Genomic DNA, 23,791 nt, shown 5'->3' with positions numbered 1-23,791 from the left:
ATATCAATGATTACTTTTAGCGAGTAAGCTTTATCTATTTATTTAGAGATAGGCTCTTGGTGTGCGGCCCAAGCTGGCCTTGAACTCAAGATTTCCTGCCTCAGTCTCCCAAATAGCTGGGAGTACAGTAACCTCAACACAACACCCAGCTCCAGACTGGGCATTTTACATATAGGTTAGGGAAGGGACCTGGCCAGCTTGAGCATGGTGAGCATGGCTCTGGCAGGCTTTGTTCTCCTCCCTCATTCCCTCTGCCTTGCTAAAAATCTTTAGGTTACATTCCTAAAACTAGTCACCAGGTCCACTCCCTTAGTTTGCCACTTCCTCCTCCTAAGGCTGACTACCAAGGTCCAGCTGTCAAAGTACTGAAGTCCAGCAATCAGAAGCCTCCTTTGGCTCATCTAATTAACATGTCCAATTAAAATTAAACACCTCATCCTAACACAGAGATTCCCATTTTACCTTTATAAACTGCCATCTGCCTATGGGCCACATCTGTCTCTCCTTTCTCCAGAGGCAGTCCTTTGTTCCTCTGGGACAAATACCCCTGTCCCTTTTTCTTGTTCCCTTCTCTCTCATTCTCTATCTCCTTTACCACCACATCCTATCCCATTCTAACATAGGCCTCCCCTTTTTTTCCTCTTAAAAATTACACCTGCAAGGTCATTTGCTGTTGTTTTTCTGCCTGCTTAATAAAGGATCTCTATGAAAATAGGTGTCTAGGTGTGGTTTGGGCCTAACCCAGGGTCTGTGGAGGAGCCCCAATGTTCAGAAGCCCCTTTGGTTAGTCTGTGAGACAGGGTTATTGTTAAAAATGGAAGAACCTAGGCTATAGCTCTGTGATCAACGTAAAGCTCTGAATTTGACACACACACACAACTTTGGGCAGAGCTAGCTAGCTACTAAAGTAATTGAAAACAAGAATATGGGAGTGAGGCACCACCACTGACTGGGGCAATGCTTTACAGCTTCCCATGCAGGAGCTCACATTTTCTACCACCAACACACCAGAGCATTATCTGTTCTCTCAACAACTGATAACTGAATAATTAAATGCAGCGTTTAAAAAGAGGAGAGCGAGAAAGAGAAAGAACTAAGGCTCAATCACAAATTCTTTTAAGCAAATATGTATGTCAGTAATTATAACGGCTTATCTACACATTTGAGAGAGCATGTACATGTGTGAAATGCTTAACTCTACACACAGTATTTTATGTGCATATGGATTTGTAGCATGCTAACATTTCACACTCAAGAATTGCTGTCTTTACCTTTTTATTAAAAAAAAAATCAGAAAGCAAACCTTATACAAGGTGCCAGGACACTTACCTGTCTGGCATGCAACATGGTGGGTGTGTGGTCTGCAAGAGGTAGCTTTGGTCTGTGTGCCTGGCCTGCACAATATGCCTTTGTTCTTCTGAAGCCTGCGAGGCTGCAAACACTGGAGTGTCTCATCAGCTGCCAGTGTACTTCCCTAGTTAGAAACAAATCCACAGTCCAGTGTGTTTAGTAACTTTCCAACAACCATACTGCTATCAGATGAAAAGCAGTGTGTTATCCTGTAGAAGAGCAGTTACAAACAGAAAGCACTTTGAGGTAGAAAATAACAAAAACCACTGTGATGGTTTGAAAGAAAATGGCCCCAGAGGAAGTGGCACTATTAGGAGGTGTGGCTTTGTTGAGAAGGCGTACTGTTGTTAGAGTAAGTGTGTGACTGTGGAGGTGGGCTTTGAGGCCTCATATGTGCTCAAGCCATGCCCAGTGGAACAGACCACTTCCTGTTGCCTGCGGGTCAAGATGTGGGACTCTCAGATCCATCTCCACGCTGCCTGCACCACCATGTCACAGCGTGAAGGTAATGAACCAAAGCTCTGAAACCATCAAGATGTGGATCTCAGCTGTTCCTGCTGCCATGCTTTTGCCCCATCATCATCAACTCTAGCCCTCTGAAACTGTACCCCAAACTAAATGCTCCCCTTTACATGCTGCCTTGGCCGTGGTGTTTGTCACAGCAACTGAAAAATAACTAAGACAACCACTAACTCCTAATCAGCATAGGCTCCATTCATTGTTTCTCTAAAAAAAAAAATTCTGGAAGACGGTTATGTCTAGAATGGGTAAGGCCCTCCGTTCAATCCCTAGTACACACGCACACACACACAAATTACTCTGCCTAAAATACAACTGAAATAGCCAAATAAAGAAAAAACATTTGCTGCTAAGGGTAATTATTTTTTAAAAATAAACAGGCTCCACAAAATAATATATACTCTCTATTGATTACAGATCTCAACTAGGCTGGGTGTTGGTGAAGCACAGCTTTAATCCCAGCTCTCAGTAAGTGGATCTCTTGAGTTTGAGGCCAGGTTGGTTCCAGGACAGCCAAGACTACACAGAAAAACCCTGTCTCCAAACAAAAACAACAACAACAACAACAACAAAAAGCCCAGAAAATTTCAAATGACCAGAAAGGAAGTATTTTTTCATTCATTCCTTCTTTCCTTCCTTCCTTTCTTTGGCTTTTTTAGACAGGATTTCTCTGTTGCTTTGGAGTCTATCCTGGAACTTGCTCTTGTAGACCAGTCTGGCAGAGATCTGCCTGCCTCTGCCTCCAGAGTTCTGGGATTAAAGGTGTGTGCCACCAACACCTAGCTTTGAAAGAAAGTATTCTTAAGAGCAATGTAAAAACAAAGCAAAAAAAAAAATCAATACATTTGACTGACTACCTGGAACTTACAAGAAAAAAAAAACTTTTGTAAACAAAGATCATATCTCCATAAAATAAAGTGAAAGAAAACAGAGCAGGACACTTATTTAAAACACATTTATTTCATTCGGAAAACATCTACTGAATGTAAGTAAGCCATAAATCAAGTACTGTCTAAGCCCTAGGGGTACAACAGAAAAAAAACAAACAAACAAACAAGAGTCCTGATCAGAGAAGGAGACACAAAAACCAAACAAGTAGGTGGCAAATGCCTTTAATCCCAGCACTCGGGAGGCAGAGGCAGGTGGATCTCTGAGTTAGAGGCCAGTTTGGTATACAGAGTGAGTTCCAGGACAGTCAGGGCTACACAGAGAAAACTTGTCTTGGAAAACAAAAACAAATAAGACAAAAACCAAGCAAAATAATCATATAACAAGCTTAAAAGTCTAAGTAGTGGAAAGAGTTGCTGAGGAAAAAGCAGGGTTAGGGAGCAGGGAGTAAACAAAGTTTCTAGCCAGCCTGGTCTACAAGAGCTAGTTCCAGGACAGGCTCCAAAACCACAGAGAAACCCTGTCTCGAAAAACCAAAAAAAAAAAAAAAAAAAAAAAAAAGAGCAAGCCAGGTTGCATGAACTGGCTCAGCTATTAAGGCTCTTCCATCCAGCCTGACTACCTGAGTTCAATCCCCAGTTTGATGCCTGGGATCTCTATGGTACAAGAGAAGAACAGACACCCTATCCCATCCCCCGCCCCCAGAGTTGTCCTCTGACTCCCACATATGTGCAGGAAGTGAAAAATTAAAGAGAAACAAGTGTGTACACACTGACTGTCCTCAACCCAGACTCAACTCTGAAAATAACCACTGCTCCCAGCTTCTGACAGATCAGTGCCATTTGACCACAATGGCAGCACATGGCAAGTTTCAGCGCCCTACTCTTACTTAGCAAGCTACCTTGGAAGTATATTTACATGACTTTGTATGAGGCTTGCCCAGCCCCTCAGATAGTATTCTATTACTAAATGAGCCAGAAGTAACTACAAGAGTTCTTGTCTATAAATATAAGCCTTGTGCCACTACAATCAATGCCATGACTCCTGTCCTTACACGTAAATCCACTCTACATGTGCTAGTGCATGTGTAGAATAAAAGTCTGAGTGCTACTGTCGATCCAAAGCGTGTGATTTAAATTATGGTGGCATTGGCACACTGCTCTTGAAAAAAGTTGTATCTAATTGTGTGACCACAAGCAATACATGTGAGGCTATTTTACTTGAGACTATTTCCCAGTGGATACTCAGCCTAGAGTAGAGAGTTATTCTTCGTGTGTAACATGACCTATATTCCCTTGTCTATGAAGAGTCCATCATAACTTCTACCATTTTCTTAAAAAATTCATTCATGAACCATAGTGCACATGTCTTTTATTCTAGCACAAAAGACAGTTGAGGCAGGAAGATCTCTAGGATTCAAGGCCAATCTGGTCTACAAAGTGCCTTCCAAGATAGCCAAGGCTACACTGTAAGATCCTGTCTCAAATACCAACACCATCACCCCACAAACTTTTTCTAGACAAAGTGAAGCACAGCCAATAATCCCAGCACCCAGGAGGCTGAGACAGAAGGATAATCCCAAATTCAAGTGCAGCCTGAATTACATAGTGACAGCTACCCTATCTCAAAAAACTCTATGTATATTTTCAAATTAATGTGCCATGTGCCATGGAACTCAAAGACTTCAATAGTGAACAACTGGAAATAATTTCCCATTAGAATTCTTCCCCAATAGTTTTTCTCATAGGGAATCACCTACTTAAGGGTGGCCTTTCCAGGCTATTCTCTATGTATGGACAAGCAGATAGACATGTATTTAAGGCACAAATGAAGGTGTGCTATTCTAAGGTTTATGTCACCTTCTTTCCAGAAGCCTATACATACAGGCCTAATTCTTTTTAACAAAGGCATCGTAATCCATTACATGAATACAACATACTTACTTTAATTGTAACCAAAGCCTCTGTATGTGTGTGCAGGACACTCTACTACTAGCTAGGCTATGTAAACAGATGTGAAATGGGAAGGGCACATTTCAGACTCTGCTTGTATTAAATTATGTTTTGGCAACTCATATAACTCCAGAGTGATCTATGGCCCTAGATACTGATGGAAAAATTGGGTTTCAAGCCTCTGCTATTAGAAACAATGCAAACCAATTATAAACCACATCTGGCTCTGCATTTTAAAACTTCTTTAGTTTCTACTAAAATCCTCTGAAGTAATTTTACCCATTCATATGCCTAGCAGCGAATGCCTCCATAGATCTTCATTTTTATCTTGGTCAATATGATTAAACAGTGGTTCTAAGTTCCTTTCTATTAATTTTTTCCAAATAGCACTCAGTGTTGTATATTATTATTATGAGTATCTTCTTGAATGTATGTCTTACACCATGTGCATGCATGGTGCCTACAGAGACCAGAAGAGGTACTGGGATGCCCTGTTGCGAATTAGGTTGGTACGATAAATAACCAGGCCAGCTCAAGAAAAACAATTATATTTTAATGGTTATAAGGGAAAACTCACGCTACAAAAGTGGGAGGTCCGACTTCCTATCTGCAGAGAGAGGGCGTGTGAGAGCGAGCACACCTGGGTCCTCCCAGTTTTTCTTCCTGGGCTCCAGGTAGCCGAGCCTTAACTAGATGTGATTGGTTGACAGAGCTTCCCCATCAATGCCTTGGGACTGGAGTAACACAAATGCCCTTAATGCTGAGCCATCTCTCCTGCCTCAGTTTTTTTCTTCTTCTGATACAGGGTCTCACTAGATAGCCCAGGCCAACACAAAACCATTGTGATCCTCCTGCCTCTGCCTCTAAGTGATAAGATTATAGGAATATGCCACCTAGCTTAGTTTCGTTCCCAGTAACAATAAAGTTGAATATTATTAAGAACTACTTCTATGTCCAGGTCTGTTAAACTGATGGACACTCTTGCCTGTTATTAGTGATTGTTGGGTCTTTTTTATTTATTCTCTTTATACATTTTTAAAAACTCGTTTTGGGGGTTGGGGATATTATAGGTTGGTAATAAAGCAATTGTCTAGCACGCCAAGGCTTCAGGTTCAATCCTAAATACACACTGCACTCACAAAATAGCAAAAATTCTGTAACCTTTACATTTACCCACTTTCCTTTCATTTCCCCGCTAAGGCAGTTTCACTATGTAGTGCCAGGTGGCACAAAATTTACTAGACCAGGCTGGCCTTGAACTCAGTTCTCTGCCTGCCTCTGCATCCCAAGAGCTGGGACTAGATGTGTGGTGAGCCAGCGGGTCCAGCCCGTTTATCTTTTCAGTCTGGGATATAGCCAAATTTTCCTTAGGGATTTTTGTAATGATTTCTGAGTTTTATGACATATTTGTGAGTTTTTCCTACATATTTCTTAGTTATTTTGCTTCTTACAATTAAATCCCCATTTGAACTTCATTTTGGTTAAAACTGGTTGGTAGAAATGCAAAATATTGTCTTTTATATGATTATTTACTTGTGCCATTATTATTTATTAAATAATCCATATTTCTCCTACTGATCTGAAATACCACGTTTTATCGTCAAAAAATGATCAAATGTGTGTGTGTGTGCATGTGTGGATAGCACAAATTCTAATTGTTCTTAATAAAAGCCCAGAGTCAGAAATTAAGGGGTGAAAGCTGAGATCAGAGAAGCAGTGCGGCCAGCAACTAGAGACCTTTTACCTCTCCTGAAATCTCAGACCAAAGGGGGAATCCTGTCCTCAGACTGCACTGAGTTACTATCTCTTCCCACCTTATATTCTTCTCTCTACTCAACCATATCACTCCTGTCTCCACCTCCCTACTGCTGGGATTAAAGGCGTGTGATCCCAGCACACCTCAGTGTGAGCACAGTTTCTCCTTTAGACACCTCTTTTAGACAGATTCAATCTTGTGCAGCCTAGGGTGGCCTTGAGCTAGCAGAGGCACCTGTCTCCCTGAGATGAAAGGTGTGTGCCACCATTCCCTGGCCTCTAGAGGCTTAGCTCTGCACTCTAATCTTCAGGCAAGCCTTATTTGTTAGATCACAAAAATATATATATTCCAGAAACAAGTAATTCAGAAACTTTAAATGGCATTATCATTCTGATAACATTATGAAACCAGGAAACACATTGTCTTTATACAGTGGTGGCTTTTTTTTTTTTTTTTTTTTTTAGTTTTTCTTTACTTTTTAAGTGGTGGAAGTAGTGACAATAGCAATCAAATCTATCAGAAGCCGGGCATGTGTGAGGTAATGCTCTACACTGAACCACATCCTGCGTACCTGTAGGTTGCTAACTTTCTTTCCTTCCCTGACTCCCTCCCCCTTTCCTGTCTCACTTCTTTCTTTAGAGTATTGATATGTAGTCTAGACTGGCCTGGAACTTAGGGGGATCCTTCCACCTCTGCCTCCCAAATGCTGAGATTACATGTGTGCCAACACGTCCATATAAATAGTTTCCAGACTGATTTTTCCTACCCCATAGCCCCAGGACACATATCCACCTGTCTATTCTATGTGGTATTTACTCTTGGATGACTAATAGCTGTCTTGAGTATGTTTTTAAAAGAATCCTTTTATCCCCATACCCTTCTCTCTAATATTCTCTGCCTCTTAAAGCCCTAGTTCTGCTCTGCTGAATGGCTGCAGTGCCATCCAAACTATCTCCCTGCAGTTATTGCCAGAATTTTTTTCTTAATGTAGACAATGCTATCCTACAACTTGCTATATATCTGAGGATGGTGTCAAACTTCTCATCCTCCTGCTGCTGAGTGCTGGGTTTATGTGGTATTAGAAAAATACTCTACAGAGCTGAGCTCACCAAAAAAAAACCCAAAACTTTAAAAAACACCAATCAGGGCTGGAGAGATGGCTCAAAGGTTAAGAGCATTGCCTGCTATTCCAAAGGTCCTGAGTTCAATTCCCAGCAACCACATGGTGGCTCACAACCATCTGTAATGGGGTCTGGTGCCCTCTTCTGGCCTGCAGGCATACAGACAGACAGAATATTGTATACATAATAAATAAATATTTTAACAAAAAAAATAAAATAAAAATAAAAAACACCAATCAATATGGAGACTGAGTCAGGAGGATGCTAATTCAAGAAGAGCCTGAAAAGACAAAGTAAATGAAAACAGAAGAACCAATAATAACAAAATCTAACCTCCCTGCTTCCCATAAATCAGATCATGTGACTCCTCTGCTTCTAAACCTTAAGTATAATCTGGAAAAACAACAAAGAAGGTAAAAAGAGAAGCTTATTTGCAAAGTTACCCCTCCCTATGTTGTTTTTGGTCATGGTATTTTATCACGGCAATAGAACAGTAACTAACAGAAGCAAACAGACAAACCTAATTCTGGATGGTGGGAATACCACAGGTCAGGGTTTGGCAAAGCACACCTTCATTTGCTCTGTACATAAAGTTAGACTTGAAATGCACCTGCCCACATGTTGTCTGCAGCTACTTTGGCACTACCTAGATCAGCAGAGGTGGCAGATCCTCCAGTTGCAACAGACAACATCCAATTTGCAAAATCTAAAATACTTACTATCTAGAATTATATTAAGAGTTTGGGGCTGGAGAGATGGCTCAGTGGTTAAGAGCAGTGACTGCTCTTCAAGAGGAGCCAGGTTCAATTCCCAGCACCCACATGGCAGCTCACAACTGTCTGTGATTCTAGTTCCAGGAGACCCAATACTCATGACAAAATACCAATGTACATAAAATATATATATAATATATATATATATAATATATATATTATATATATATATATATATATATATATATATATATATATAGAGAGAGAGAGAGAGAGAGAGAGAGAGTTAGTTTGGTGACTTCAGTAGATTTGCTTCCTTATATTTAACATTCTACATAATTCAAATTACTTAAATAACTTGAGGAAAATTCACATTAACATTCTCAAAGAAACAAAATATTCTAAAACTGTCATAGCATACAAGCATCATATTTTTATAGAATAAAACTGAATCAATCAGAGCTATTTGGTAACAGATTTTAAAATATTTTTAAATTTATTTTTATGTGTATGGGAGTTTTACCTGCATGTATGATTATGCACCATATGAATACCTACCTGGAAGTAGAGTAGAATGTTTTAAGTTTCTGTCTGGCCGGGTGGTGGTGGCACATGCCTTTAATCCCAGCACTCAGGAACTCAGGAGGCAGAGGCAGGCAGATCTCTGTGAGTTCGAGGCCAGCCTGGTCTACAAGAGCTAGTTCCAGGACAGGCTCCAAAGCCACAGAGAAACCCTGTCTCAAAAAACAAAACAAACAAAAAAAAAAGTTGCTGTCTGGGTGCTGGGAATCAAACCTGGGTCCTCTGGAAAAGCAGCCACTACTCTTAACTGCTAAGCTATCTCTCCAGCCCCCAGTAACATAGTTTAAATGAGAGGTGATTACAGAAATACTCCACATGGGAAAAACATATATAGGGTAACTGTATTAAATGAGGTGCATATTCCTAAAAACTTTGAATAATTCAAAATTAGCATAATTCAAGACCAATTGTCCCACATACATACACTAGAAGGATGTATTCTCAGAGAACACAAATTTATTACCAGTACTGCACATTGTTAGAAATTATATAGAACACTTCTGTAACTACATGTTAATAATACTTATTAATTATACACAGTAAAATCTTATTTGTACATTTAATAGCATAATAATTAATGATGCAAGTGATTAATCACATAATTTTAAATGATTTAGTATATAACATGTACAAGTTAATTTAATGACTTTCATTAATGAATATACTGTCTAAAAATAATTAGATAGTATCACCTTCCAATATGATAAATACTGGGAGAGTTACGGGGACTAAACTGGACAAGTTACCTTTCTACAACAGTGACTCCAGGCAAGACATCTGCTGAAGACAGACACGAGTGTGCTTTGAATCCCCGACTAAGGATCTTTGACATACAGATATATTTCCCAACTTTTTCTTTTTCACTATGGAACAGCAACCCATGTTTGGATCATTACCTTCAAAAATAATCATTGCTGCTTGGCATGTTGGTGCATACCTTTAATCCCAGAGGCAAGTGGCTGAGTTCAAAGCCAGCCTGTCTACACAGAGCGAGTTCCAGGACAAACAGGTTTGTTACACAGAGAAACCAGAACGATGCGGGCAGTGGTGGCACACGCCTTTAATCCTAGCACTCGGGAGGCAGAGGCAGGAGGATCTCTATGAGTTTGAGGCCAGCCTGGTCTACAAGAGCTAGTTCCAGGACAGGAACCAAAAACAGCTCCGGAGAAACCCTGTCTCGAAAATTAAAAAAAAAAAAAACCCAGAATGAAACAAACAAAAAGCAATGACTGCTATAATATGGTCAAATGTGACAGCAGATACAGCCCGCCTACTCATTTACGTATTAAAACCTCAATGGGCTTTAAATCCAGGAAGATCACTAAGACTTACAATAAGACTTCTGCCTCCCTGTCACCACCTATCTTCTAAAATGTATTTTACTTACTATTATTGTTGGTTGTGTATGTGATGTGGGGACATGCGAGTACCACCGTGCACATGTGAAGACCAGAAGACATCTTTGTGGAGTTGGTTCTCTCTTTACATCTTTGCTCGGTTCTGAGGTCAGGCTTGTGTGGCAAGCGCCTTTACCTGCTGAGTCATTTTGATGTTCAACTACTTTCATTTCATCAAAAATAATTCATGCTGGAATTGCCAGAGTTTTTCCCACTTATTTTGTTATATTTGTCTGGCTATAATTTTTCTAAGCTAGGCAAGTAGTTTGCCTAATTTGCTCTGCTGCTCTGGGGTTTTGAGAATTCCCTCTTACACTGTGCAGGACACACTCCAGTCTAAGAGCACCTAGATACCACAGAAAGTGGTTTGGTCCTTGTGTAGATTTTCATCATCTCTAATACCTGCTGCTCCAAAGACACTAATAGTGGACACACTTGCGGTCCACGTCATCATTTTATAACACCTGAATGGCATTGTCACATAAGAAAAAACTTTTAAGCCAGGCGGTGATGGCACACACCTAACACTCCAGAGGCAGAGGCCAGGCTGGTCTATAGAGTAAGTTCCAGCACCACCAGGCCTACACAGAGAAACCCTGTCTCAAAACATGCCCCCCCCCCAAAAAAAAGACTTTTAATTATTCAAACAAAAAGTCACTAAAATCACTAAGTCAAGACCTAACACGGTCTACGTTAGCTCAAACACGATACTGAGAAAGGATGAGGGAACTTAGCATAGCTCAGCAGGTCAAGGTCAATTCTGCTGAAGTGATGGTTGGCACTGGACTACAACCACAGCCTGTGATCCTGATAGTCGGCCAAATCTGATATTATTCACTCTTTAAAATTATTTTTATTTTTTATTTTATTTTTGGTTTTTCGAGACAGGGTTTCACTATAGCTCTGGAGCCTGTCCTGGAACTAGCTCTTGTAGACCAGGTTGGCCTCAAACTCAGAGAGATCAGTCTGCCTCTGCCTCTGCCTCCCAAGAGCTGGGATTAAAGGCCCAGCTAAAATTATTTTTAAATTTAGGGACATTTTCACATTTTTCAAATTTTGAGACATAAAGTGAGAAATTAAGTAAATATGCACTTTGTACTATTTTCAGTCCCAGTGACGTGACACCACTGAGCTTTCCAAAGAGGGAAAATAAGCAGTCAGGAGTTAGCAGGCACTTAAACGAATAGAGGAAGCTTAGTACAAAGTAAGATGAATCAAGAGTATATCCTTATTAATGATCTAGAGTCCAGCAGTGATTCAAAACATAAAATGTGTTACCGCTCAACCTTTTGAAAAGAATAAGCTACAAACAGGAAAGTACTTGCGTAATGTATGTGTATATGTATATGCATATGTGTGTATGTTTATATATTAGACTATAAGCAAAATGAAATAAGTAAGTGGAGGATTATCAGGTAACATACAAACAATAAAACTCACATTTCCAATGATCTCTGCTACTTCTTTAGGACCTGCACCTGTTAAAAATCAAAATACACATTATCATTCTCACAATATACATGAGTAAACACAGAAATTGGCATTCATTTTCTCTCACAAAGGTGGATTAGAGCCTGGGTGAGAATTTCTCAAAAAATAGTCCAAGGAAACACCTGCAGTGCCTAGTAAAGGTAAGGATTCCCTATTTCAACCCCCTGCTACTTTATTAGAATGCCTGGTAACAAAGATGGAAGGGTGGGGAATCGCCAGATGGCTCAGTGGGTAAAGGGCTTGGTGTACAAGCATCAGGCTATGAATTCAGATTCCCAGAACCCAAGTTTAAAAAAAAAAACACCAAGTATGTATGTCTCTGAATTTGTAAGCCCAGGTGATCAGGAGGATCCTAGAGTTCACTGACCTTTCTAGCCTAACCAATAAGTGAACTCCAGGTTCAGTGAGACCCTGTCTTAAAAACTAAGATGGATTTGGTAGGTTAACATGCTTGCTACTCAGACCTGAAAACCCGAGCTTGATCCTCAGATCCCAAGTGGAAGGAGAAAACTGACTCCTAAAAGCTGTTCTCCGACCTCCACAACAAAGGTCTGGCATGTGCCTGTCCACACTTGTGCACATATATCACACACATATATATACAATAATAAAAAACAAAACTCACATTTTCAAAAACAAGATGGAGAGTGGTGAAGACACCTAACATTAACCTCTGGCTTCCATGCCTACCCACCTATATAGATGTAAGTATATATGCACAACAGACAGACAGACAGAGAGACACACACAGGCAGGTACATTAAAATTTTCAAATTCTTTTTGTTTATTCATTTTTTTTATGTGTATGAGTGTTTAGACTGCAGGTAATGTATGTGCATCACGTGCGTGCCTTGTGCCTATGGAACCCAAAGCGGGACATCAGATTCCCTAGAACTGGAGTCACAAATAAAGCCTCCATATAACTGCTGAGAGCTGTACCCAGGTCCTCTGCAAGAGCAGCAGGTGCTCTTAACTGTTAGGTCATCTCTACAGCCCATTAGAAGCTTTAAAAAAAATAACTATACCCATCCTTCCTTTCCAACAGAACCCTCTTCATTTACTAGCCACTCACCCCACATAGTGGGGGCACCATTTCCTCATACAATATAAAGAAAGGCATTACCAATACAAACTCTTAGACTAAGCAATACTTTCCTCTTAGCCAAATGCCTCATACCTGTTAAAACACTGTTAGTGTTCGTGGTGGGCTGGAGAGCAGGTATTTTTGCCAACGATATCACACTGGTAATAACTGGTGTTGTAGGAATCCTTGGAGAAGGGAGTGTCGTCACAGCATTTTGTGCTTTAGGAATAATTACTGATACTGACTTTGGGAGCACAATTACTAAAAAAGTGTAATGAGACAGATTAGCATTGTCCCTGCACAATGGAGACATACAAATTTGTAAATTGTTCCATAAAAATAAGGAATAAAATGAATGCTGATTAAAATAAACAATAAAGACAAAGTATAAATAAAAGGGTAAAACACAGGAATAGAATTATTTAACAGTTTTTCAGGAAGCAATACAAAGTTCTAATTTTGTGTAATGTTAGTTTGGGTTCTTGTCATAAAGTCAGTGTTCACTGGGACTTAAAAGGAGCCTGATTCTGTAAAACTCTAGCTTCAAAGGACAATCTAAATCCCATAAGATGTTCCAAAAATCTAATAATTTTAATATCTAACAGGTTAAATACCAGGTGTTAGGAATAACTAGAAGTTCCTGTTAGTGGGTATAAGACCCTACACTTAAGCTTATCTCAAATAAAACTTTAACAGTTTCCCAAAGCCAATGAGGACACTGTCCCTCCATGGAACACTGTTTTTTCTCTTGCCTAAAAAGAATAAGTTTCATTTTCATATTGTTTATATTATCATATTTTGCTAATATTCATGCTAATTACATTCAATCCTCCTTGTCCCCTTTCTTCCTGCAATGGTTCACCTTTTTTACGCAAATATGAAACAAAACAATATTTGTCTTTCTTTTTCCCTCCCATTCCTTCAACCCCTCCCTCTGCCAACTCAGTCTCCAATTGGTTTACTTCAACTATATTATAAAATGAATATTTTACTACCAACCTGACTAGTCCAAGGGAAGAACTGGCCAGTACAAAAGTGTAGAATAGACATATAAAAAGGGAGTACAAGGTAAGTAAGAGCCAAACTGCAAGAAGCAAAAGCACGTGGTGTCTGTCAATTAAGAACTTGAGGTTCTGATCAGAAGACAGGTATATCAAGTGTTTCTGACTCGGAACATATGACTGGGTGGAGACTTTAAGAACATTCCTCACATCTAGTCTGAATTTTTTGAACACATTAGCTGTCCTACTTGTAAAGTTATTTTCTTTTTCAGGAAAAACTCTGATACCCATAAAGAACTGTTCTACTTTATTTTTTTCTGAAATAATTAATGTGTTTCTCTTTTTTCTTTAGCTGCAAGCAAGATCTGCATCAAATTCTGTATCAGTCACAGCCACCATATTAACACACTTACATCCTTCCCTTTGTTTGCCCTGTTTTTAATTTTTATTTCTTTTTAAATTTTTTTTAAATTTTTATTTCTAATTATAACTGAGTAGTATGGATCCCTTACAATAAGTTACATATATTCACAGTTTAATCAAAAGCAATCAAATTAAATTTTCCTATAAGATAAATAAATATATATTTGACTGATTGATTTATGACAGCAAAAAAGCATCAGAATTTTCTCTCAAGGATTATGTGATGGCCTTTTGTCAACTTGACACAAGCTAGGGTCATCTAGGAAGAGGGAACCTCAATTCAGAAAAATACCTACATCAGAATACCCTGTAGGCAAGCCTGTGGGGGCATTTTCTTGATTAATGATTCATGCGGGTACTGTCACTCCTGAGCAGGTGGTCCTGGGTTGTGTAAAAAAGCAAGCTGAGGGAGCAATGGAGAACAAGCCAGTAAGCACTACTGCTCTATAGTCTCTGTTCTGTTTCTGGCTCTTGAGTTCCTTCCCTGACTTCCCTCAGTGATGGAGTGTGACCTGAGAGTTGGAAGATGAAATAAACCCGTTGCTCTCCAAGCTGCTTTCGGGCATAGTTACCACAGCAATGGAAACCAAACTAGAACAGATTGTCACTAAGGAGCCCTGAAGAAGACTTTAAAAAGTCCAGCTACCTGCACACAGTGCAACTCTGCTTGTGTGGCAGTACTTCAACTGTGGATGCTGACAGCTTATCCTAGCACTGACCTACAGAGCCCATGAGTCAAGCTTCACTTTACCTTTTTTGTGAACTGGGTCATTCACACTATAGTGATGGCAAAACTTCAAGACACAGAAGAGGTTGCAGAAGTACTTGATGCTGCCTCGCCATCTCAAGGACTCACTTAGCTTACCCTGACGTTTGCAAGCATCGCACCTGGCTATCTGAGGAGCAGAAGACAAGGAAGGGTTACAATTATAAAAAGGTAATATTACTGTAAACCAAAGACACGATGAAAACGGCTGCTTAGTTTACTGAAAATGAAAGGCTCCCACTTGAAATAAATACTGTGGTTAAAAACAGATTCTATTATTTGTTCCATATAAAGCATCCTAAAAATTGACTTTCTAAAAGTTGCTCTTTTTGTTTCCAAAATTACCAATGAGGGAATATAAAGACAAGTTGTATTTTACACAAGTAAGAAAGAACATACAGAGAAAGAATATGAGCTTTGGAGTCATAAAGACAGATTCACTCTAACAAATATTTAATTAAATACCCTTTTCCTTTTTTTAAGATTTTATTTATTTATTTTATATATACGAATGCTCTATCTGAATGTATGCCTTTATTCCAGAAGAGGGTATCAGATCACACCATAGATGGTGGCAAGCAACCAAGCGGTTGAAGAGCAGTCAGTGCTCTTAACCACTGAGCCATCTCTCCAGCCCATAGTACCCTTTTCTTAAGCACTGTGATTGGTCCTTCACCATATAATGGTTAGAACATATTATATTCCTCCACAAGGAAATCACGCATGGGGTGAGGCAGTTAAGTAGCTACTGATTCCACTAGAGCACTGTGGGTGCAAGGCAGTGTCATCTACTAGCTTCCTCACGGGCATGCTACTCACCTCTCTGCACTCCAGTCTTCTACTTACAGACTGGCAGTGTGCACCTATCTCTCAGGACTGCCACTGGGAACAAAACAACAAGGAAGGAGCACCAGATTTCTATTATTGCTCCTTTAATTACACCTGTCACCATATGCCTCTCAAACATAGGAAAGCAGTAAGATTATCAGTATGTCCCTTGACCTATGAAGGGAGGACAAGGTCTGACTTTAAATTCCTTAGAGTAACCTGAATTGGAGAGCTACTTAAGACAACATTATGTAAATTTCAAACCTCAGAGTTACAAGCAAGGTCATCACATTTTATAAGTAAGAGAATACAAATGCACACATATCCTTACTCAACAACAAAATGTCAGGCTAGTGATACAGTTCAGTCGAAGAATATTTGTCTAGTGGGCATGAGGTCCTACATTCAAGCCCCAATACCAGGATGGGATTGGGGAAAGGCTCTCCAGAAATCCTAAACTCTAAACACACATTCTCCTCACGTTATTTGAACATATTTTAAATTGAATATGATCAGCACCTATTTCAGAAAGACAAAGAACATGTCCTAGTTACCTGATAGAACAGAGCTGTAAACTTGGACATGCATTCTTCACAACAGAAAACTTGAAGCTTGCCTTCCAGTCGATTTTCTACAAAATTTGCAGATGTCTGTAAGCAGTAACTGCACATCTTGCAGCAGTTTGTCCATCTTTCTGCAAAGTCTTGAGCAGAGAGGGTCTTGCAAACTGAACACAAGGAAGGACAAAAGGGAAAGACAAACACACATTAGCTCTAGGCGTGAAGCCAGTATCCATAGTATTTCAGCTGACTTCTAGCCAGTGTGACGACAGGTCTCTACGCCCAGCATTTGGGAGGTGGAGGCAGGAGGAAATTCCAAGGCAGTCTCAACTAAAGGCCAAGTTCAAGAAGTTCAAGGCCAGACTGAACAACTAGAGCCTTCTTTAAAAAAAAAAAAAAAAAAAGGAAGCTGAAGAGATTGCTCAGCAGTTAGAGGGTCTTTCAAAAGACCTGGGTTTTGCCAGGTAGTGGTGGGGCAAGCAGTCTCTGTGAGTTTGAGGTCAGCCTGGTCTACAGAGCAAGTTCCAGGGCAGCTAACGCAGTTACACAGAGAAACCCTGTCTTAAAAAAACAAAATGAATGAATGAATGAATGACCTGGGTTTGGTTTCCTGACATAATTTTTTGCCTCTATATAATAGGATAATCTCCATATTCACAAAACAAAAATTAACATTTAAATATGCTCTAAATATTATCCATATTCAGAAATATCAGAGGTATTGTATTTTAAATCAAGTTGCAACAAAAGGCTTTACAACTCATACTTTACAAATAGGTAGAACAAAAAATAAAAAAATCTGATGTCTTAGCTAAACTTACAAGATTTTCTCGCTGGGCTGTGGTAACGCACACCTTTAATCCCAGTACTCAGGAGGCAGAGGCAGGCGGATCTCTGTGAGTTCAAGGCCAGCCTGAACTCACAGGCTCCAAAGACAGGCTCCAAAGCTACACAGAGAAACTATGTCTCAAAAAACCAAAACAAACAAACAAAAACAAAACAAAAAAACAACAATAAGATTTTCTCTACTAATGTCATTAATTATAGTTTCTGTTTGCTGAGATTACTAAAATGCTTAACAGGACAAATTTTAAGGTGTAGCAAGTATAAACTGCATAAATTTAAACTTGTAAAAATGTCCAAGTAATACTTCGTAAAAGAGAAAAGGGTTTTGTTTTGTTCTTTTGATTTGGTTTGGTTCTGGTTCTTGGTTTCTCGAGACAGGGTTTCTGTGTAACTGTCCTGGCTGTCCTGGAATTCACCAAGCTGGCTTCGAACTCACCAGAGATCCTCTGCCTCCCAAATGTTGGGGTTAAAGGAGCACACTACTACTGCCCAGCAAAAGAAGTTTCTGAAAAGCAAAAATCGTAAATACACTCTCTTCCATACTGTGTGAGTAACAGTGAACCCCCTTACCTTCACTACAGAATGGCTTGTCAACCCCTGAGTACCGCACAACATCCTTGATGACTTTATATATTTTACAGTAGTCGCATAAAGCCATAACTTTATTTCTCCTTTTGTATTCTTCACAGCAAACCTCGCCACAAAACAGAAACATTCTACCCTGCAAAAACAAACAACGGATATCATTAAGCTCTAAGTACAAAGAGGCTGGAAACAGGGCTCACTACTCTGGCAGAGCACCCACGTTAGGTTGCTCACAACTGCCTACAACTCCAGTTACAAGGGATCCGCTGCCTGTGGAGGCACTTGTGCTCACATGGACATTACCCACCAATTCCCCCATACACACACAATTAAAAATCATTTTTTAAAAAATCTAACTAAACAGCAACTTTCTCTTTTAAGAAGTATTTTTCCAGGCCAGTGAGATGCTCAGCAGGTAAAGGCATCACTGCCAAGTCTAACAACCTAAGTGTGACCCGGACCCACATGACAGGAGAAAACCAACTCATGCAAACTACGTTCCACTTGCACGTCATGACACGTCCATATCCGTGAATACACAAATATACACAAAATAAATTTCTGTTAAGTTAACACAAACTAAGGAACTGTTGAAAATGAAAAACCAGAAATGCTCTCACTGGGTGGTTACCCTTATTTCTTTTATACTGTCTCTTTACCTTGTAGAAAAGCAGCTCTGGTTTTGTGGCAAAATGATGGTTACAGTGCTGGCACTTGAGTCTCATGAACGTATGGGTCAAAGCAATCTGCTGGGACTGTTTAGCTAGAGTTTCCAGAGCAGCTGCTGCAGGCTTGCTGATGGGGCTACTGAAGGAGGAGATGGGGGCACCTTTTCCTGCTGACACTGCAGGCTGCGAGGGTGTGTTCATCACCTCTTGGCCCGGAGATATGGGTACCAATGAAGAGTTTGTTCCCTCTGGCTTGTTAAACACATTCTAAATGAATATAAAGCAAAGATTTTACTGAGTAAGAAATAACGTAACTTAATTGTTTTAACTTTCTCTTTTTAATAGTCATTCCACTAACATTCTTTTTTAATTTTACTTCTAACAGAAAGAATTTCAGTGACACATCTTCCAGAGCAGAAGGGTTAAAAAATGAAACACTCAAAAGTAACAGTCTAGAACAAAAGGTTCCCGCATATTTCCCTAAAATGCCTTTCCCAAGCCCTACACATATCACCAACCAACTCCTGTTGGCTTGTAGATGATAGTGGATATACAGGTATCCACCTCTCACCCAGGAAAACCAACAGACTCTTTCCTCTCTATATATAATGCACAGAGGGGCAGAGATGGAATAAGGAGGACTTACAATTCCATGCCAAGAATCATTAAGTTTCTGACCCAGGACACAAGGGGTACATGAGCCCCCATCTAAAGCTTTTGTTCTTCACCATACCCTCTCACAAACCACATTCTAGCTTCTATTCTTTTAAAATAAGAAAGAGAGAACAAGAATGAGCGTGGCAGCACACACCTACAATCCCAACTCTTGGATCAGGAGGTCAAGGCTACCCCTGGCTACAAATCAAATTCCAAGGCCAGCCTAGACTACAGGAGGAGACCCTGATGAGAGAGAGAGAGAGAGAGAGAGAGAGAGAGAGAGAGAGAGAGAGAGAGAGAGAGAGAGAGAGAGAGAGAGAAGGCGAGGGAAGGAAGGGCACTTGAATCAAGGACCCTGAATCAGAAAGCCCAACAGCTGGTTCAAACATTTGTACAAATGACCTCTGAAGCATTGCTTGACTAGACTGGGGGTTTGTTTTCTTAAAGCCTGCATTGGAAATCTTCTGACTAAACAGGTGTTACATGCTTGCAATCCCATAACTTCGGAGATAAAAACAGGATGACTGCTTCATATTTGAAGCCAATCTGACCTTCTACATAGTGAGTTCTTAGCCTCTTTGGGCTATGTAACAAGACTGTCTCAGAAAAGGAAAAAAATGGGCTGGCAAGACAACTCAGTCATGCCATTGTGGCATTGTGGTATGTAAACACATACTAAATAAATGTAAAATATATATATAATTTTTTACAGTGTTTTGCCATAGGCCAATGTCTCAGAGAGCTAGAGGTGTGTACCTGGAAAGCCAGCACGCAGTTGGAGCTGCAGAAACTGCAAATAGTTCCGTCTGACATGGCTACGTGATACTGAGGAACTGCTGCGGTTTTACAACTGTGACACAAAACCTGGAGACCTTAATGACAAAAAATAAAACAATGAATGTTGCACACATACAGAAATGATACAAAAGTCTACTAGTAGAAAGACAATCAAATATTCGGCACAGACTCTCTTATGTCTTTGCGGGACTGGCTCCCAACCATCCCCCAAGGATGCCCAACATCTGCAGAAGAGAGGCTCACGTCCATCTTATAGAACGGCATCACAGTGTTTGCACGCCATCTCTGTACACTCTAAACATCCGCCCACAGGTCATCTCTGTATCACTTACAGTACCTAACAAATGCAAATATAATATACATAGCTAACATGCTATATTACTTTGAGAAAAATAATTTTAAAAATCTCTGTAATAGTCAATTATATTTGCTGAGGGATTTTGTTTTTTGTTGTTGTTGTTGTTTTGAGACAGGGGTCTTAGTAGTAGTTCTGGCTGTCCTGGAACTCACTATGTAGACCACAGTGGCCTCAAACTCAAGAGATCCGCCTGACTCTTGCTTCCCCAGTATTGGGACTAAAGGTGGGAATCACATTTGCTGAGTAATTCTGAGGTATGGTTGGTTGAATGTGGAAGGTCAACTAACTATAACATAAAAATATCATGGAGCTTTACAGTAATCTCTAAATCTAACTGCAACAACTAGCCTCAATGAACTCCGGTTCATCAAAGCCTAACTTAAAGGACCGGAAACATGGCTCAGTGGTTAAGAGCACTGGGTGCTCTTTTAGAGGACCTGGGTTAGATTCCTAACTGCCAAATGCAGGGTCACAAGCATCTGTAACTCCGGCTCCAGGGACTCTGATGCCCTCTTCTTGCCTCCATAGGGACCAGGCACACACATAATGCATAGACATACACGCAGACAAAACAGGCACATAAAATACAATAATAAAAAAATCATTTTGTTTATTTATTTATGTTTTCTGAGACAGGGATTATCTGTGTAATAGCTCTGACTGTCCTGGAACTTACTCTGTAGACCAGGCTGACCTCAAACTCACAGAGATCCGCCTGCCTCTGCCTTCTGAATGCTAAGATTAAAGGCATGTGCCACCACCATCCAGCAAAGTATTTTTTTTCTTTTTTCTTTTCCTTTTCTTTTCTTTTTTTTTTTTTTTTTTTTTTTTTTTAGCTTTCTGAGACAGAGTTTCTCTGTGTAACAGCACGAGCTGTCCTGGAGCTCACTCTGTAGACCAGGCTGGCCTCGAACTCACAAAGAACCACCTGCCTCTGCCTCCCGAGTGCTGGAATTAAAAGGTGTGTGCCACCACTATCCAGCCACAAAAAAATATTTTTAAAAAGAAAAAAAAACTATCTTAAAACTTAGTAATTATTTTTTATTTTTTCTACACATAAAACCATAAAGTATATTCTACAAAAAGAGAGTATCAGTGCAAATCTGTTTTTATTTTCAGTTCTTCAAAAGTAAATCAATCTTGGGTTTTGGCCATATTAAATAAATTTAGTATCTAATGAAATTAAGAACACCAGGTATGGTCATCTTTAATATGTTACCAAACCTGTAAATTTATCAAATTTAATCATTACCTGAAGAAATAACAGTCTTAATCCTGTAAGCAGATAAGCAATTAATAGAGCAGAAAACCTCTGATCTTCCTGGGTCGTCTGTACTCTCACTCGCTTCAGCAGACGGCTTCATTGAATTCCCCAAGGCATAGAGTGGCTTCTGGGCCAAATTCTATTAGGACAGCAATAACAGAAGTGTGTTTAAGCATAAACATAATTACAACACTGTTTCAGATAAGAAAGGGCCAGGGAGAAGGCTCAGTGAGTCAAGTGCAAGTCCTATGCAAGCTTGAGGATATAAATTCAGACTTCCAGATCCCACTTTCCGATCCCACATAAAGCCATGAAATCCCAGTGCTCCTACAGAAGATGGAAGGGAGGCGGAGACAGCAGTGTGTATATGTAACCCCAGTGCTCCTACGGAAGATGGAAGGGAAGCGGAGACAGCAGTGTGTATATGTAACCCCAGTGCTCCTACGGAAGATGGAAGGGAGGCGGAGACAGCAGTGTGTATATGTAACCCCAGTGCTCCTATGGAAGATGGAAGGAAGGCAGAAACAGCAGTGTGTATGTAACCCCAGTGCTCCTAAGGCAGGAGGGAGGCAGAGACAGCAGTGTATATGTAACCCCAGTGCTCCTACGGCAGGAAGGGAGGCAGAGACAGCAGTGTGTATGTGTAACCCCAGTGCTCCTACGGCAGAAAGGGAGGCAGAGACAGCAGTGTGTATGTGTAACCCCAGTGCTCCTACGGCAGGAAGGGAGGCAGAGACAGCAGTGTGTATGTGTAACCCCAGTGCTCCTACGGCAGGAAGGGAGGCAGAGACAGCAGTGTATATGTAACCCCAGTGCTCCTACGGCAGGAAGGGAGGCAGAGACAGCAGTGTATATGTAACCCCAGTGCTCCTACGGCAGGAAGGGAGGCAGAGACAGCAGTGTGTATGTAACCCCAGTGCTCCTACAGCAGGAAGGGAGGCAGAGACAGCAGTGTATATGTAACCCCAGTGCTCCTACGGCAGGAAGGGAGGCAGAGACAGCAGTGTATATGTAACCCCAGTGCTCCTACGGCAGGAAGGGAGGCAGAGACAGCAGTGTGTATGTAACCCCAGTGCTCCTACAGCAGGAAGGGAGGCAGAGACAGCAGTGTGTATGTAACCCCAGTGCTCCTACGGCAAGATGGAAGGGAGGCGGAGACAGCAGTGAGCTCATGTAATCCCAGAGCTCCTGTGGCAAGATGGGAGGCAGAGACAGAAAAATCTCTAGAACTCCACAAGCAGCCTGACATACAAAGCTTTAAATAAAAAGAGACCCCCACCTCACACAAGGTAGAAGGAGTGGTTGTTGTTCTCTGACACCCACACATACGCCATGGCATGCACGCACATTCATTCACACACGTATGCACACATGCATGCACACACACACACAATCATAATACAGATTTTAAGAAAAAACAAAAAACACAACAACAACAAAAAAGCCAAGCCAGGTGTGATATCCAAAGCAGAGAATCGGGAGCCTAAGATCAGTCTTGGCTACAAAACTGAAGAAAACTAGTAACTACTCAATTAACAACAAAGCACACTATACATGATAAATGATGTATGGATAATCCATGAAGTACAGAGCCATTCTCAGGTCTGATCTGGACTTCAGTTTAGGAAAGATGATCAGATGACTCTTCAGCAGGAGACAGAAATGATGCTTAATTCATAAGAGATCCTACAGAACCATTTCCTTATCAAGCTGAGTGACACACTAAGTAGGGCTAATTATATAATGAACTATAGAGCCAACTCATACTTTAACAAATAATAATGACCACCACTTACACATGGAAAGCAACTGTCACTTCAAAACTGTCACTTGTGCAATAGCCAATCATTTAGTAGGGAAGTAAATGGGAAGGAAAAGGATATCATGAAATTTCACACAATCCGCTTAGTAAAAATGGGCCTCAAAAATTTGGAAGAATACCAGTCCCAAATTAGGAATGGAATGGATACTTAAGTCACAAGTAAAGAAGCATTAGTTATTTTCCTGTGAGGATAGTAACTGGACTGCCAAAAGAGGCCGTTCCTAAGAAATGAAATATTTCTTAATAATAAAAGAACATTTTCAACTGCTCCAAGGAATGAAATCAAGCGCTTGCTAGGTAAAGGAATGGTGAGCATCTGAGCATGCAGGTGCATGGGTGCTGGAGTATGAACATGTGTGTGG

General features: G+C 40.4%; 1 protein-coding gene across 4 annotated transcripts in view; it reads right to left on the bottom strand.

Annotated features, from left to right (window-relative positions):
* Nucleotides 1-23,791, bottom strand: part of Zmym6 (zinc finger MYM-type containing 6) — a 44,254-nt gene that overhangs the window by 4,469 nt on the left and 15,994 nt on the right. For 3 of the 4 annotated variants that reach the window (XM_075944864.1, XM_075944863.1, XM_075944866.1), the window contains exons 6-14: nucleotides 21,596-21,746; nucleotides 19,944-20,059; nucleotides 18,522-18,797; nucleotides 17,848-17,998; nucleotides 16,426-16,598; nucleotides 15,029-15,173; nucleotides 12,947-13,114; nucleotides 11,719-11,756; nucleotides 1,330-1,474 (exon numbers count right to left, since the gene is read on the bottom strand). In XM_075944864.1, the coding sequence (XP_075800979.1) occupies nucleotides 1,330-1,474; nucleotides 11,719-11,756; nucleotides 12,947-13,114; nucleotides 15,029-15,173; nucleotides 16,426-16,598; nucleotides 17,848-17,998; nucleotides 18,522-18,797; nucleotides 19,944-20,059; nucleotides 21,596-21,746 (1,363 nt within the window). Of the gene's footprint in view, nucleotides 1-1,329; nucleotides 1,475-11,718; nucleotides 11,757-12,946; nucleotides 13,115-14,596; nucleotides 14,681-15,028; nucleotides 15,174-16,425; nucleotides 16,599-17,847; nucleotides 17,999-18,521; nucleotides 18,798-19,943; nucleotides 20,060-21,595; nucleotides 21,747-23,791 lie in introns of those variants that run through there. The other variant, XM_075944867.1, reaches the window with a different exon arrangement.

This window comes from Microtus pennsylvanicus, chromosome 13 (genome assembly GCF_037038515.1).
Source record: "Microtus pennsylvanicus isolate mMicPen1 chromosome 13, mMicPen1.hap1, whole genome shotgun sequence".
Classification (NCBI taxonomy): Eukaryota; Metazoa; Chordata; class Mammalia; order Rodentia; family Cricetidae; genus Microtus; species Microtus pennsylvanicus.
This window is presented reverse-complemented; position numbering and strand designations above follow the sequence as displayed.